Raw genomic sequence first — 13,451 nt, forward strand, 5'->3', positions numbered from 1 at the left:
ATGCCAGGCCCTTCTTTGCATGTGAGTTCCCAGAGGTCAGGCCTGAGTCAGCTTCATTTTGTTTGTAGATCATATTGTGTGACTGCACACTCAAAATGTCAAGTCATTTTAGATAATGATGATAGGAGTATTTTTACTAGGACTTAGAACGGAAACAAGTAGACTGTAAAATTTTGATATCTTAATCTTTCATTAGAAAGAACTGACCTTGGGATACTCAGGGTCAATTTACAAACCAGCTGTCTCACTATAGACTAGTGAGAAGTTCACCAAATCATGAGTTATTTTGGGAGGCAAACTTTCCCAGGGAATAGGCCTCTTCAGGTTTGAAATATCAAATAGTACAAGTTGTCTAATCCAACATAGAAGACAGATGCTGTAACATAATCATGTATTTCATATGTGAAAGAAAAAACTACCTTCCATCCTTTACATTTATTATATCTAATAGCCACAATACTGACGAGCAGATATTGTTATTTCTATTTTACAATGAGGAAACTGAGGCACAAAGAAGTTAAATAACTTTTCCAAGGTTACAGTGTTAGAAAAGATTGAGCAAAGATTCAAAGCTAAGCCTTTTAAATTCCAAATTATTTGTTTTGTCCAATCTGTCCCATGTTGCACCATAAGGTAGTGGTTAAGAACCTGAATTCTGGAATTGGAATGATCCAAGCTCAAATTCAGGCTTTATCTTGTTGATAAAATGTTTCTGAGCCTTAGCTTCCTCATCCAAACAATAGGCACAATCATAGCTTGCAGAGTTTGGGGAAAATTAAATACTGCATGTGAAAAACTCACCCCAGGGCCTGATTTGTAGGTTACAGCTCCTAAATGGCTCCAGAAGGATCAGCAGATACAGAACATTTCCCAGGAGTCCATATCTAGGTCTTCCAGAAGGCTATGACATTGCCCTGAGCTCCCTCAGGGGTGTGGGTATGGATTAGAGCAGACCCAGGGCATGGTGGTCAGCTGTATCCAGACTGCTCTTCCTCACTCCCACACCCTATTTCCCCTGTTTAAGGTGATCACTGAAGTGAACCCAATTTCCTTCTAAAGGGATCAGAACATCACAGCACTGGACTCCAATGTTCTTACCCTCCTAAGAGGCTTTTATAGTTGTTCAATGCAATCTTGGCAAACCAATTCAATTTTGGAAAACTGAGAACTTTTCAAGCTTTTGCACCACATCTAGCCACCTGGCTGCATGTGTGTCCCTGACTCTGCCTCAGCCCTTTCTCCTTGGATGACTAGCTGTGAGCCCCTGGCTGTGGCTAGCTTGGGACCGAGTATCAGATCACCCTCAGTCTACAGGAGGACAGAGTTCCAGCAGATTGTGAACCATTAGTTTCCCTCCTGCGCTGGCTTCTTAAAAGAAGAAAGAAAACACTCAGCCCTGCTGCTCTTCAGCTGCTGTCTCATTTTCTCTCCTGTATCCCAATTCTTTCTTTCAATTCTCCTTGAATTCACTCAGATCAGCCATTTACCCCACCGTTCCAAGTAAAAGGGGACTGTCAAGGTCACTGTTAACTTCCTCATCGCTAAAATCTAGCAGTCAGGTCTGAGTCTTTATCTTACCAGTTATACTAGTGGCCTTTACTTCTTCTCATTAGCCTTCCCTAGTGCATCTCCAAGGCTGCCCCACCCCCACCTCTGCCCCCGGGGCTGCTCCAGCCTCTTCCCCAACCTCCCCATGTTGCTTTCTCTCTTCTCTATGCTCACGCTTGGTGATTTAATCTGGGCTCATGACTTCAAACAGTGTCTGAAGGGGAGGTCAGATTTGCTCTTGTTGAAGTGGGGAAGCTGGTAGTTGCTCACTGAGTTTTCCCCAACCCACATACAGGGACTGGGGGAAAAAAGTCCAGCCCTCTTGCCTCCATCCAGAACATCTCAGAAGGGCCACCCTGGCCCAGTGCTGCCCCTAAGGTTACCTGAGGACTTGGCTGTACTGCGTCACAGTTCAACATCTCCATTGCCAGGGCCTACCTCCCTTATTGCCTTGCAGGTGCTGCTCCTGAGAGCATTCATTGTTCAGACAGCTGGTTTTTCAAGGACAAGACATCTTGACCTAAGATATCTCCTACCTGGTCCTCTTCTGAGCATTATCCACATGGTGTCCAAAATGAGCCGTTAAAACATAGGTCTGATCACATTGCTTCTCTGCCAAATATCTTCCACATGCCTCCTGTGTCCTGGTAAAAGACTCCCTCACCTCCCTGACCCAGTCCCCTTCCACTGTCCCCTTTTCCATTCTGCTGTAGCCACAGTGACCTCCCTGGTGTCCCCTGACCACATCAGGCTCCTACCTCAGGGCCTTTGCGTATGCTGTTCCTTCTGCTTGGAATGAGTGGCTCCTGCTGTCCACATGGTTAAACCCCACTGCTTTCAGGGATGCACACATCTGTCACCTTCTCAGCCATCCTACTCATAGGCTACAGCCCCTCCCTTCTTTGTACGTTAGCACCTGTCCTCACCTAACGTGTGTTTTACTCATTTACCACAGTCATCACCTGCCCCCTTCCACTGCACAGTCCTCAAGGCAGAGCTTGTGTGCTATTTGCTGCTGTATGCCTAGAAAAGTCCCTGGCATACAGTGCTCAGTGAATATATGATGAATATGTGAATTTTAGAAATGCATATAATCTTTAGTTCATATACCTGCAATCAAATTCTCACTTATGATTTACACTCATTTAATTTAAGTACCATGAAACTACAAAGAACATACCTGGGCTACAAAGTCTATTATTCGCCCCTTGATGTGAACATCCTCAAGAGGAACCAAACTCCCAGATAGATCCTGAAGGCCTGCCTTGAGGTCACTGGAAGGCTTGGCATCTGGTAACTGGTAATCTACATGTTTAAAATGTTACAGTTAGCTTTTCAAACCATCCCTGACGGTCCCTTTTATTATCCTGGTCTTTATTCCTTCTCCATCTCTTCATATATTATATTTTAGGAAATATGGACACATAGTATTTTATAATCTTTCATAGCCAATTCTGAAAAGTGAACCCACATGAGAAGAATGAAGGGTGCAATCTCACAGATACTCTGCCTCTTTAGAGGCTCTGAGGCATTATCTTAAAAACAAACTTATGGGCGGTGCCTATGGCTCAAAGGAGTAGGGCGCTGGCCCCATACACCAGAGATAACGAGTTCAAATCCAACCCTGGCCAAAAAAAAAAAAACATAAACTTATGCTATCACTTGAAAGACAAACATTTAAACATACAAACAAATGCACAGAGGTCTTAAGACTACCTCAGGAAGTACAGCTGAAACTCTAATCTAGCTATCTGTTTCCTGGCTTGTAATAGTAACAGTCACTATTATTTATTGTGCCACAAAAACATTTTGGAACAATATGAAACTGCTTGGGTTTTCAATCCAAGGAAGATTAAATTCAACTCCTACAGCTCATTGAAAAATGTTCACATCCTACACTAAGTGGCACAAAAACACAGACACGGTTAATTATATAAATACAAACTGTTTTCCCAGATAATAACTCCCAGCAGAAAAAAATAGAATCATCTCCTTGAACACACATTAGCTCACACATTTCTTATAAAAAACAATTCAGGGTTGGGCATGGTGGCTCATACCTATAACCCTAGCACACTGGGAGGCCAAAGTAGGTAGATTGCTTGAGCCCAGGAGTTCGAGACCAGCCTGAGCAAGAGCAAGACCCTGTCTCTAAAAACAGGCCGGGCTTTGTGGCGGGCGCCTGTAGTCCCACCTACTTGAGAGGCTGAGGCAAGAGGATCACTTGAGCCCAGGAGTTGAAGATTACTGTGAGCTGATGCCACGGCACTCTACCAAGGGCAACAAAATGAGACTATCTCAAAAAAATAATAAATAAATAAAAAATAATTCGATCACAGTAAAAAACATTAGTATGTTTCTCCAGTCCTATTAACTCCTATCGTAGCAGCTTAGGCTCATGATTTTCTGAGCCATGACCTTCATATACTTGTGCTACTACTGCTAACATATAAGCTACATATCTCAATTTCATAGATCTCAAAGGGAAGAGCACCAGGTCAATATTGTTCACATTCCACCTGAGAGAAGATGAAGTTCAGGTGTCTTATTGTTTGTGTAAGATTGTAGAGTCGGCTGGGCACGGAGGCTCATGCATGTAATCCTTGCACTCTGGGAGGCTGAGGTGGGTGGATTGCTTGAGCTCACAAGTTCGAGACTAGTCTGAGCAAAAAGCGAGACACTATCTCTACTAAAAATAGAAAAACTGAGGCAAGAGGATCGCTTGAACCCAAGTTGGAGGTTGCTGTGAGTTATGACATTACAGCAGTCTAGGGTGACAGCTCGAGTCTCTGTCTCAAAAAAAAAAAAAAAGTAAAAAAGATTGTAGAGCCGATGAGGTGGCAAGGTGACACTCACACCTCTTGGGTTTCCTGACTCTACAGCTGGGTGAGCTATCCACTCCAACTAGCCCATTAGACCTTCTGTACTCTGACATCTTAAAATGATAGGGGAGGGAAACCTGCAGCCGTGGGGCCACAGGTGGCCTTCTGGATCCGTGACTGAACTCTTTTGACTGAATCCAAATTGTACAGAACAAATCCTTTGGTTTTCTTTTTTAAACAAAAATAATAGTCCACCAAGAAGAATAAATCCTTTTCATAAAGGGATTTGCTCTGTGAAGTTTGCATATAATTGAGGGGCTGCACTTGGGGATCTGGAGGACACTTGTGGCCTTGAGACTGTAGGTTCCCGACCCCTGTGAACACCCTGGTTTTATATGACACAAAATTAAAAAGGAAATGAAACATTTATGTATGAGGTCATAGACATAGTTACCAAAAATGAACATAAATTCCACTGAAAACGTAACAGTTGAGTTCTATACATATAATCACATAAAACAGTATTCAAGAGAATTGGCCTACCTTCAACCTTCAAAAAATCATTAAACTCAGGACTGTATTCCTCTGATTCAGTATTATCAGGAGGATGAAAGTCCTTTATTTGATCTCCAGCCATGCAAAATTTAATAATATATTTCATTTTAACCTGACTGGTTTTATAGACAACAAATTCATCATCCTAGAGCAAAGAGAAATTAATAGGTGATTAAAAACAACAAAAAGCTTTGTTAGTAGATATTCTCATAAAAGCATGTTTGCTAATTTAGAAATAGATGTACAGTAATTATTGAAACTTCAGCATATTTAGTGAAAGCAGGAGGCTGTTCTTTGGACATGCAGAATCCTCTTTGCCTGTTTCTTGATTAAAAAAAAAAAAAAAAATACCTCAAAGTCTGTAGTGACAGAGGCAGTTCCTGAAACTCCATGCACACTGTCATAGCCTGGGGGTGCATCAGTTAAGGAAAAGTCCTTCTTGTATAAGTCCATACACTTTCCGAGAGCTACATCACAGACGACCAGAAGTCTGGTGCCATCTGTCTCTCCTGGGTGTGAGTATTTAATACTTGTGCTGTGTGTCAGAGGAAATAAGCATATGTTTATAACTCACAGATACCTGTTAATGACATTTTATTGCATAGATAGAAATATAGTTGAAAAGACTTCCTTGGTAGACCATTCCAAGTTTTCTTTCTTTCTTCCCCCTTCCCTTCCCTTCCTTTCTCTTCCCTTCCTTTTCTTTCTGTCTTGAGACAGAGGCTCATTCTGTCACCCTGGGTAGAGTGCCATGGTATCATAGCTCACAGCAACCTCAAACTCCTGGGTTTGTGTGATTCTCTTGTCTCAGCCTCCCGGATAACTGGGACTATAGGTGCCCCCCCACAATGCCTGGCTAGTTTTTCTGTTTTTACTAGAGACAAGGTCTTGCTCTTACTCAGGTTGGTCTTAAACTCCTGAGCTCAGGCAATCCACCCACTTTGGCTTCCACCATGCCCAACTGTATTTTTTTATTTTTTATTTTTTTGAGACAGAGTCTCACTCTGTTGCCCAAGGTAGAGTGCCATGACATCATAGTTCACTATGAAGTTAGCAACTTCTAACTCCTGGGCCCAAGTGATCCTCTTGCCTCAGCCTCCCAACTAGCTACCACAATGCTCGGCTAGTTTTCTATTTTTAGTACAGACAGGGTCTTGCTCTTGCTCAAGCTAGTTCTGAACTCCTAAGCTCTAGCAGAGTGCTTGACCCTTAGCCTCCCAGAGTGCTGGGATTACAGGCCTGAGCCACCACACCTGGTCCAAGATTCAATTTGGAACTTTATTAAGCACTTATTTACATAAAAATTTTTATGTAACAAACAGGTACATTGCCCTTGCGTTGTGTCAGGCAGTGCTCAAAGCACTTTGTTCCCAGAGGCAGATGAATTCTATTGTTGCCCCAAATCCTTATTAGCTACTAAGATACGTACATTTTGCTGTCATAAAAACCAGCATGGTAAAATAGAAGAAAACAATCTGCACCTTATTAGTCAGGAAGCAGTAATTTCATTCTCCGCACTAAAGCTCAGAAAGAGATTGGTGTTTTCAAATATCAAGTGAGTGAGAACGGGTAAAAAGGACAGATGAACATCGTATTCCCACAAAGGCTCCTGAAACCGCGAAGTAAAAATTCCAAATGATGCCTAAATGAGAGACATTTTACTTTTCTTTTGGGAATCAGCAACTTTAATAAAGCAACTTTTGCTATTAGGAGCATAGGATCAGATTCATCTTTGGACACACCTCTAGTTTCTTTTAAAGGTCAAATCCAAGGGTGGCGCCTGTGGCTCAAAGGGGTGGGGCCGGTGCCAGAGGTGGCTGGTTCAAACCCAGCCCCAGCCAAAAAAAAAAAAGAGTCAAATCCAAAATGTAAAAGTGTTGCCATAGGACCCTTCTTTGTTCCACCCCCTAAAACTTATACTTAGAAAAAAAAATCAGCCTCCCATTCCTTCTGTATCCCTCTCCTTTCTGAGGGCTCTTTCCTGCAACTTATAAGCATGTGTCCATTCTCATCACTAAGCCCACGCTGGACTTGGTCCGGGAGCTCCTCTGTCTACCTCCTTCCTCTCTCATCATGCTTGGCAGAGGGGTCTTGCTCATTTACTGACCCTCTTCAATCCACTGCAATTTGGCTAAATTCATGCCGCTACCCTAAAGTCATGCTACTGGAAGTCACTGAGAACTTCCTTTCCTTTTTTTTTTTTTTTATTTCCTTGAGACAGGGTCTAGCTCTGTTGCCCAGGCTAGAGTGTGCTGTGGTATTAGCCTACCTCACAGCAACCTCAAACTTCTGGGCTCAAGCCATCCTCCTGCCTCAGCCCTCAGCCTCAGGAATAGTTGGGACTATAAGTGCCTGCCACAAGACCCAGCTAGGGACTTCAATTTTCTTAAAACTGAATGCCCATCTATTTTTTAAAAATATTATAACATATAAACAATTTTTAATTTGAATTATTTTGTACACAGGAAAGAACATTTATATGGTAAGTGTTTAAATAATAACAATAAGACAAACACCCACATAGCTACTGCCTAGAGCTAAGACACCCCCAGTATTACTACACTCCCTGATGGCATTACCTGCTTTCCTTTCCAGAGCTAATCTGATCACTTCTTGAGTTTTGTTTATTTTCCATCTTTTATAGTATTTACACAAAACAATGTGTGTATGTGTCCATCAACCATGTATAGTTTTTTTTTTTTTTTTTTGTAGAGACAGAGTCTCACTTTATGGCCCTCGGTAGAGTGCCGTGGCCTCACACAGCTCACAGCAACCTCCAACTCCTGGGCTTAAGCGATTCTCTTGCCTCAGCCTCCCGAGTAGCTGGAACTACAGGCGCCCGCCACAATGCCCGGCTATTTTTTGGCCGGGGCTGGGTTTGAACCCACCACCCTCGGTATATGGGGCCCGGCGCCCTACCAACTGAGCCACAGGCGCCGCCCAACCATGTATAGTTTTTTTTTTTTTTTTTAATTTTAGTTTTTGAGACAGAGTCTCAAGCTATTGCTCTGGGTAGAGTGCTGTGACATCATAGCTCACAGCAACCTCAACTCAGGCTCAAGCGATCCTCTTGCCTCAGTTTTTCTATTTTTAGTAGAGACCAGGTCCTGCTCTTGCTCAGGCTAGTCTCAAACTCGTGAGCTCCAGCAATCCACCTGCCTCAGCCTTCCAGAGTGCTAAGATTACAGGTGTGAGCCACCACGCTGGCCAACAAGGTGTAGTTTTACTTGTTTTTGAACTTTGTTTGTATATAGAATTATGTATTAATAGTAATTTTTATTCTACTATCTTCCTAAGACTCATCCATTTGACATACACAGTGTAGGACTCCATGCAGGACTCCACCAAAATTTATGAATCCATCCTGCTGCTGACAAATGCTGGCATCATTTCCCATGTCCTGTGACTGCAGCATTCTCAGTCACCCTGTACATGTCTCCTGGTACACGTGTGCTAGAGCTTTTCCTAGGCAGTGATTCCCAATCCTGGCTGTGCACTGCAATCACTCAGGGAGCTTAAAAGCTATTGATCGCCAAGCCTCCAATTAGCTGGTGTGGGGTAAAACCAGCATCGGTGGTGTTTTAACAGCACCCCCACTACCCCCAGGGCAGGCAGGACTGAGAACCACTGCTTCCTCCTTGGCCAGAGCTATATTAGAGGATGCCAACACTTTTGTTAAAGGATTTATCAATTCCTACTCTTACCACTGTTAAAGAGTTTAAAGATGTTAAACTTATTTTTTATTTTTGTGACTCTACTAGGGTGAAATGGTATCTCATTATGGTTTAATTTGTATGGTCATAATTACTATTTTTTTCAGACATTATTGTCCATTTATGTTTCCTCTTCTATTTAGTTTCCATTCACATTTTCCCCCCATTTGCTTATAGGAATTTTCATCTTTTCCTTATTATTTATAGAACTCTTTTTTTTTTTTTTGCAGTTTTTGGCCAGGGCTGGGTTTGAACCCACCACCTCCAGCATATGGGGCCGGTGCCCTACTCCTTTGAGCCACAGACACCGCCCTATTTGTAGAACTCTTTAAATATCCTGGATAATTATCCTTTGTCCTGCTCCTGAACCCAGCCTCCATCCTTTACCCATCCCTGAAACCTAGGCAGGTTATATAACCTCCCAAGTCTGTTTCCTTTCATAAAATGATGTCACAATACTAACAGTGAGGGTGACAGACGATTACAGATAGCCCCTCACCTGGTACCTAGCACAGGTGAACACTCAATATAGTATGACTTGTATGAGGGAAGACTCAAATATTAACAAGATACTGAAGGTCAAAGAGTATTACAGGCATAGCAAGGTCACATACAATAGACAGACTGTTTAGAGGAGGGCTCCTGAGCTGTAGGAAGTGTCTTTGGACAGAGATTGGACAGTTGAGTGCTCCCTGTGTCCTATTTAGCTGTGTGACCTCCCCTCCCCTCATCTGTGATCTGGGGACAATGACGGGACTTAGCTCACAAAGATGTTGTAAAGATTCGGTGAGAACTTATATGTAAAAATCACTAAGATGATTTCAAATGTAATTTCCCCTGATATTTTCCACTAAGGACATGCTTCTATAGCATACTCAGAAAACTGGCTGTTTTCAATGATTTTTTCAATGTGAGAAACTCCCTTACCATGCAAAGACAGAGGAAAACACAGAGCAAGTATTGAGTAATGAATGATTCCTTGATTGAGGATAGAACATACCTGAGTGAATCACTGAAATAAATCCCACTCCCAAGATTTCCAATATCTGTTCTTTTCACACCACGATCTTCAACTACTTTGGGTAAAAGCAATCCTCTAAAAAGAAAAGGGAATTTTAATGATAAACTGGAATATAAGGAATCTTTTATTATAGCTTTATAATTCTAGCAGAGGTAGGTGCCATTTAAAAAAAAGCATAGCATGCAAAGAAAAATGCATTTTAAGGTAATGCCCCAGAGAAGCTCTGGGTGCCATGAAAACATCACAAGCTGAGGTTCAGCACAGTGGCTCACACTTCTAATCCTAGCACTTTAAGAAGGTGAGGCAGAAGGATAGCTTGAGCCCAGGAGTCTGAGGTTAGAGTGAGCTGTGATGACACCACTGCACTCCAGCCTGGGTGGAAGAGGGAGACCCTATCTGTAAAAATAATAATAATAATAATAATAATAACAATAAATAACACACTGGGGCCAGTTTCTCAGTGCCACTGTGAGTAGCCCTGGTCTGCCAGTCTCATCTTCTGCAGCCTCCAAACTGAGGTGCTGGTGCACAGAGGAGGAGTTATATTATTAACTTTATATTTTTTCCAGGGGGTTACCCACTTATTTCTATATATAGTATTGAAGAAACCACCTTCCATAGAGCTAAAAGCTACTTTCATTATATCCTATATCTTCTATGATTTTTAGTTCATTGTGTTTATTTAATGTTTTAATGTCTGATTGGTTAATATGCCATTATTACTCTTCTTTTTCAGAATTTTTTTCTTTCTTTCTTTTTTTTTTTTTTGAGACAGTCTCAAGCTGTCACTGTGGTGTCATAGCTCACAGCAACCTCCACCTCGGGCTCAAGCGATCCTCTTGCTTCAGTTTTTCTATTTTTAGTAGACACAGGGTCTTGCTTTTTTTTTGTAGAGACAGAGTCTCACTTTATGGCCCTCAGTAGAGTGCCATGGCATCACACAGCTCACAGCAAACTCCAACTCCTGGGCCCAAGCAATTCTCTTGCCTCAGCCTCCTGAGCAGCTGGGACTACAGGCGCCCGCCACAACGCCCAGCCATTTTTTGGTTGCAGTTCGGCTGGGGCCGGGTTTGAACCCGCCACCCTCGGCATATGGGGCCGGCGCCCTACGGACTGAGCCACAGGCGCTGCCCCAGGGTCTCGCTTTTGCTCAGGCTGGTCTCGAACTTGTGAGCTCAAGCAATTCACCTCAGCCTCCCAGAGTGCTAGGATTACAGGTGTGAGCCACCTCTCCCGGCATCAGAAGGATCTTATAGATTTCTTTTAAGCTTTTTTTTCAGTACATAAAGTAGTTAACTTAATCATATTTTTCCCATCTTTGTGACCTCAGTTTCTGCCCTAATATAAGGCAATTATTCAAAACAAACAGAAAATTAAGAGGCATATTTTGAATAAATAACTCACACTGTCTAGGACTCTTAATTTCTAGACCTTTCTCTTTAAGCATTGTACTATTGCTAAATTAGATCATGTGAAGATTCATGAAACACAGAATCTGTTTTCATCATATGATACAGTTTTCAAAAAGCTATTCATACTCATGTACTACACATTAAAAATAAGAAATCCATAATTTAAATTACATATTTAAAGTATGTAATTAGTGTGTCATTTTCTCTAGAATGCCATAAGCTGGCTGATTGTAACTGAAAAGACTCATGAAATATAGAAAAAAGCAGGGGAAAAAAGTAAAACACTTCACATTTGTGAGGCTGAAATTTTTGAAAAACAAAGATGGCCCACTCTTACCGAGACAGGATTCCTACAATATTTCGTACTGAAGAGCCATGCAGCAAGGGCCTCACATTGCCAAGGGTGCTCAAAAATTCTGTTGTTTCATTCACTCTGCCAACTCTAAATATCTTCAAGATATCCAGTTGACTTTTACTATAAGAATTGGAAGAAAAACCTTGAGATTACTTAATTGGAAGCAAAACAACAACAACAAAAAAATCATCATTAGCAGAAGAAATCCTGAAACAATCCAAATGTCCATTATCAAGGAACTGATTCAACGAATTACAACAAAACATATCTTGGAAATGCTATGCTGCTCTTAAATGATTATATTGTTAAAAAATAAATAAAGATATTCAACACAGTAAAATACAAAATGTTAAGTAGGTTATAAAACTTTATTCATAGTATGATCTCAAATTTTGTCAAACATATAATACATAGTAGATATAGTTTCATTCACACATTTGAATGAATGAATGAGCTCATTCAATCTATTGTCATAAACAGGAAATGGAACTTAATAAATATGTGCCAACAGATTAAAAGGGTTCATTCATTCATACAAAGAACCATCTGTGCTAAATGAATATTCTGCCAGGTACTAGAAATAAACTGGTCTCTGGCTTCACAGAGGTTATTAATGATACAAATATTAAGAAGTTATCAAATACATTATTTCAAGTGCTACTAAGGAAACCAACCAGGTTCAGAGGACGGGGCAGTCAAGGAAGGGCTATTTTAGGAGGTGACATTTATTGGAATGTGAACCAATACAGTACATTTTAAGACCTAACTGGTTTTTGTGGCAAAGTGGGTTGGATGGGAGGGGAGTGGAAAAGAACATCAGGAAAGATGTCATTAAGGCAGAGTAGACAGGATAACATGATCTGGACTAAAGAGAGCTGCAGAGTGAATGGCAGGAAGCCAAGGGATGACAAAACAGTATTGGGAGAGGAAGGGGTGGCCATAGTAGTGGCGGCTTTGAAGAGACAGGTGCTGCTGAGGAACAGTGCTGAACGGGAGCCTATTGTGCAGGCCTTCCCAACTGCATGCTCAGTGGTGTCTGTTGGCACATTGACAATAGCTATAGTGGGAATATTTACTCTGCAGAAATAAGCAAATATTACAAATTAGGACTTTCATTTCAGAGAGCTAGCTTCCCAACACAGCCCTGGCTGAAGAGAAGGAGAATAATAATTCGGTCTTGGTTATGTTCTACACCAAAATGCCGACAGTGGCTATCTTATGTCTAGGTTATTGCCATGTGGTGAGATTTTCAGTGGTTTTTAATTTTCCTCATAGTTTTAAATATTTTCCAATATTGCATCAAGTAACATGAATTTTATAACTAGAAAAAAATTAATTGAAGAAATAATTATTAGTGAAATGAAATGGAGAAAATCTAGTTTTTCGCAGAAGCAGAATGTATCCCCTAGGGAGAGGCCCAGTTTTGTTGCGTAAACTCAAGTACTTGAAGGGGCAGGGGGTTCTCCAAAGGTTTGCTGGGGTATCATTAGTTGGCTGATTTGTAGCTTCCCCTCCCCAGGACTTGACACAGCTCTTCCTTCCATCTTCCCTGGAGAAGTCCACCTATTTCCCTCCCAGTTCCACCCTCATTGTCATCAAAGTCTTAAGTCCCAGAAGTCACGTAGGGGAGAGTCAAAAGTCAAATCAAAAGAAATAAAAAAATATGATTATATATACAAACAAAATCTGAAGGAGGTATCACATTGGTTTTTTTAAATCCACCTTAACAAAATGTATTTTTTTTTTTTTTTTGAGACAGTCTCACTATGTTGCCCTTGGTAGAGTACTGTGGTGTCACAGCTCACAGCAACCTCAAACTCTTGGGCTTAAGTGATTCTCTTGCCTCAGCCTCCCAAGTAGCTGGGACTACAGGCATCCACCACAAGGCCCGGCTATTTTTTTGTTTCTGTTGTCGTTGTTTGGCAGGCCCACGCTGGGTTCCAACCTGCCAGCTCCAGTGTATGTGGCTGGCACCCTAGCCACTGGGCTATAGGCGCTGAGCCAACAAAAGGTATTTTTAAAAAA

The 13,451-nt window shown here is 41.6% G+C and overlaps 1 protein-coding gene across 2 annotated transcripts in view; it reads right to left on the reverse strand.

Moving 5' to 3' along the window:
• Positions 1 to 13,451, reverse strand: part of PARP4 (poly(ADP-ribose) polymerase family member 4) — a 103,202-nt gene that overhangs the window by 60,891 nt on the left and 28,860 nt on the right. For both annotated transcript variants that reach the window (XM_053564069.1, XM_053564068.1), the window contains exons 11-15: positions 11,409 to 11,546; positions 9,639 to 9,734; positions 5,277 to 5,460; positions 4,914 to 5,070; positions 2,729 to 2,853 (exon numbers count right to left, since the gene is read on the reverse strand). In XM_053564069.1, the coding sequence (XP_053420044.1) occupies positions 2,729 to 2,853; positions 4,914 to 5,070; positions 5,277 to 5,460; positions 9,639 to 9,734; positions 11,409 to 11,546 (700 nt within the window). The remainder of the gene's footprint in view (positions 1 to 2,728; positions 2,854 to 4,913; positions 5,071 to 5,276; positions 5,461 to 9,638; positions 9,735 to 11,408; positions 11,547 to 13,451) is intronic.

The sequence above is a fragment of the Nycticebus coucang genome, chromosome 15, assembly GCF_027406575.1.
Source record: "Nycticebus coucang isolate mNycCou1 chromosome 15, mNycCou1.pri, whole genome shotgun sequence".
Taxonomy (NCBI): domain Eukaryota; kingdom Metazoa; phylum Chordata; class Mammalia; order Primates; family Lorisidae; genus Nycticebus; species Nycticebus coucang.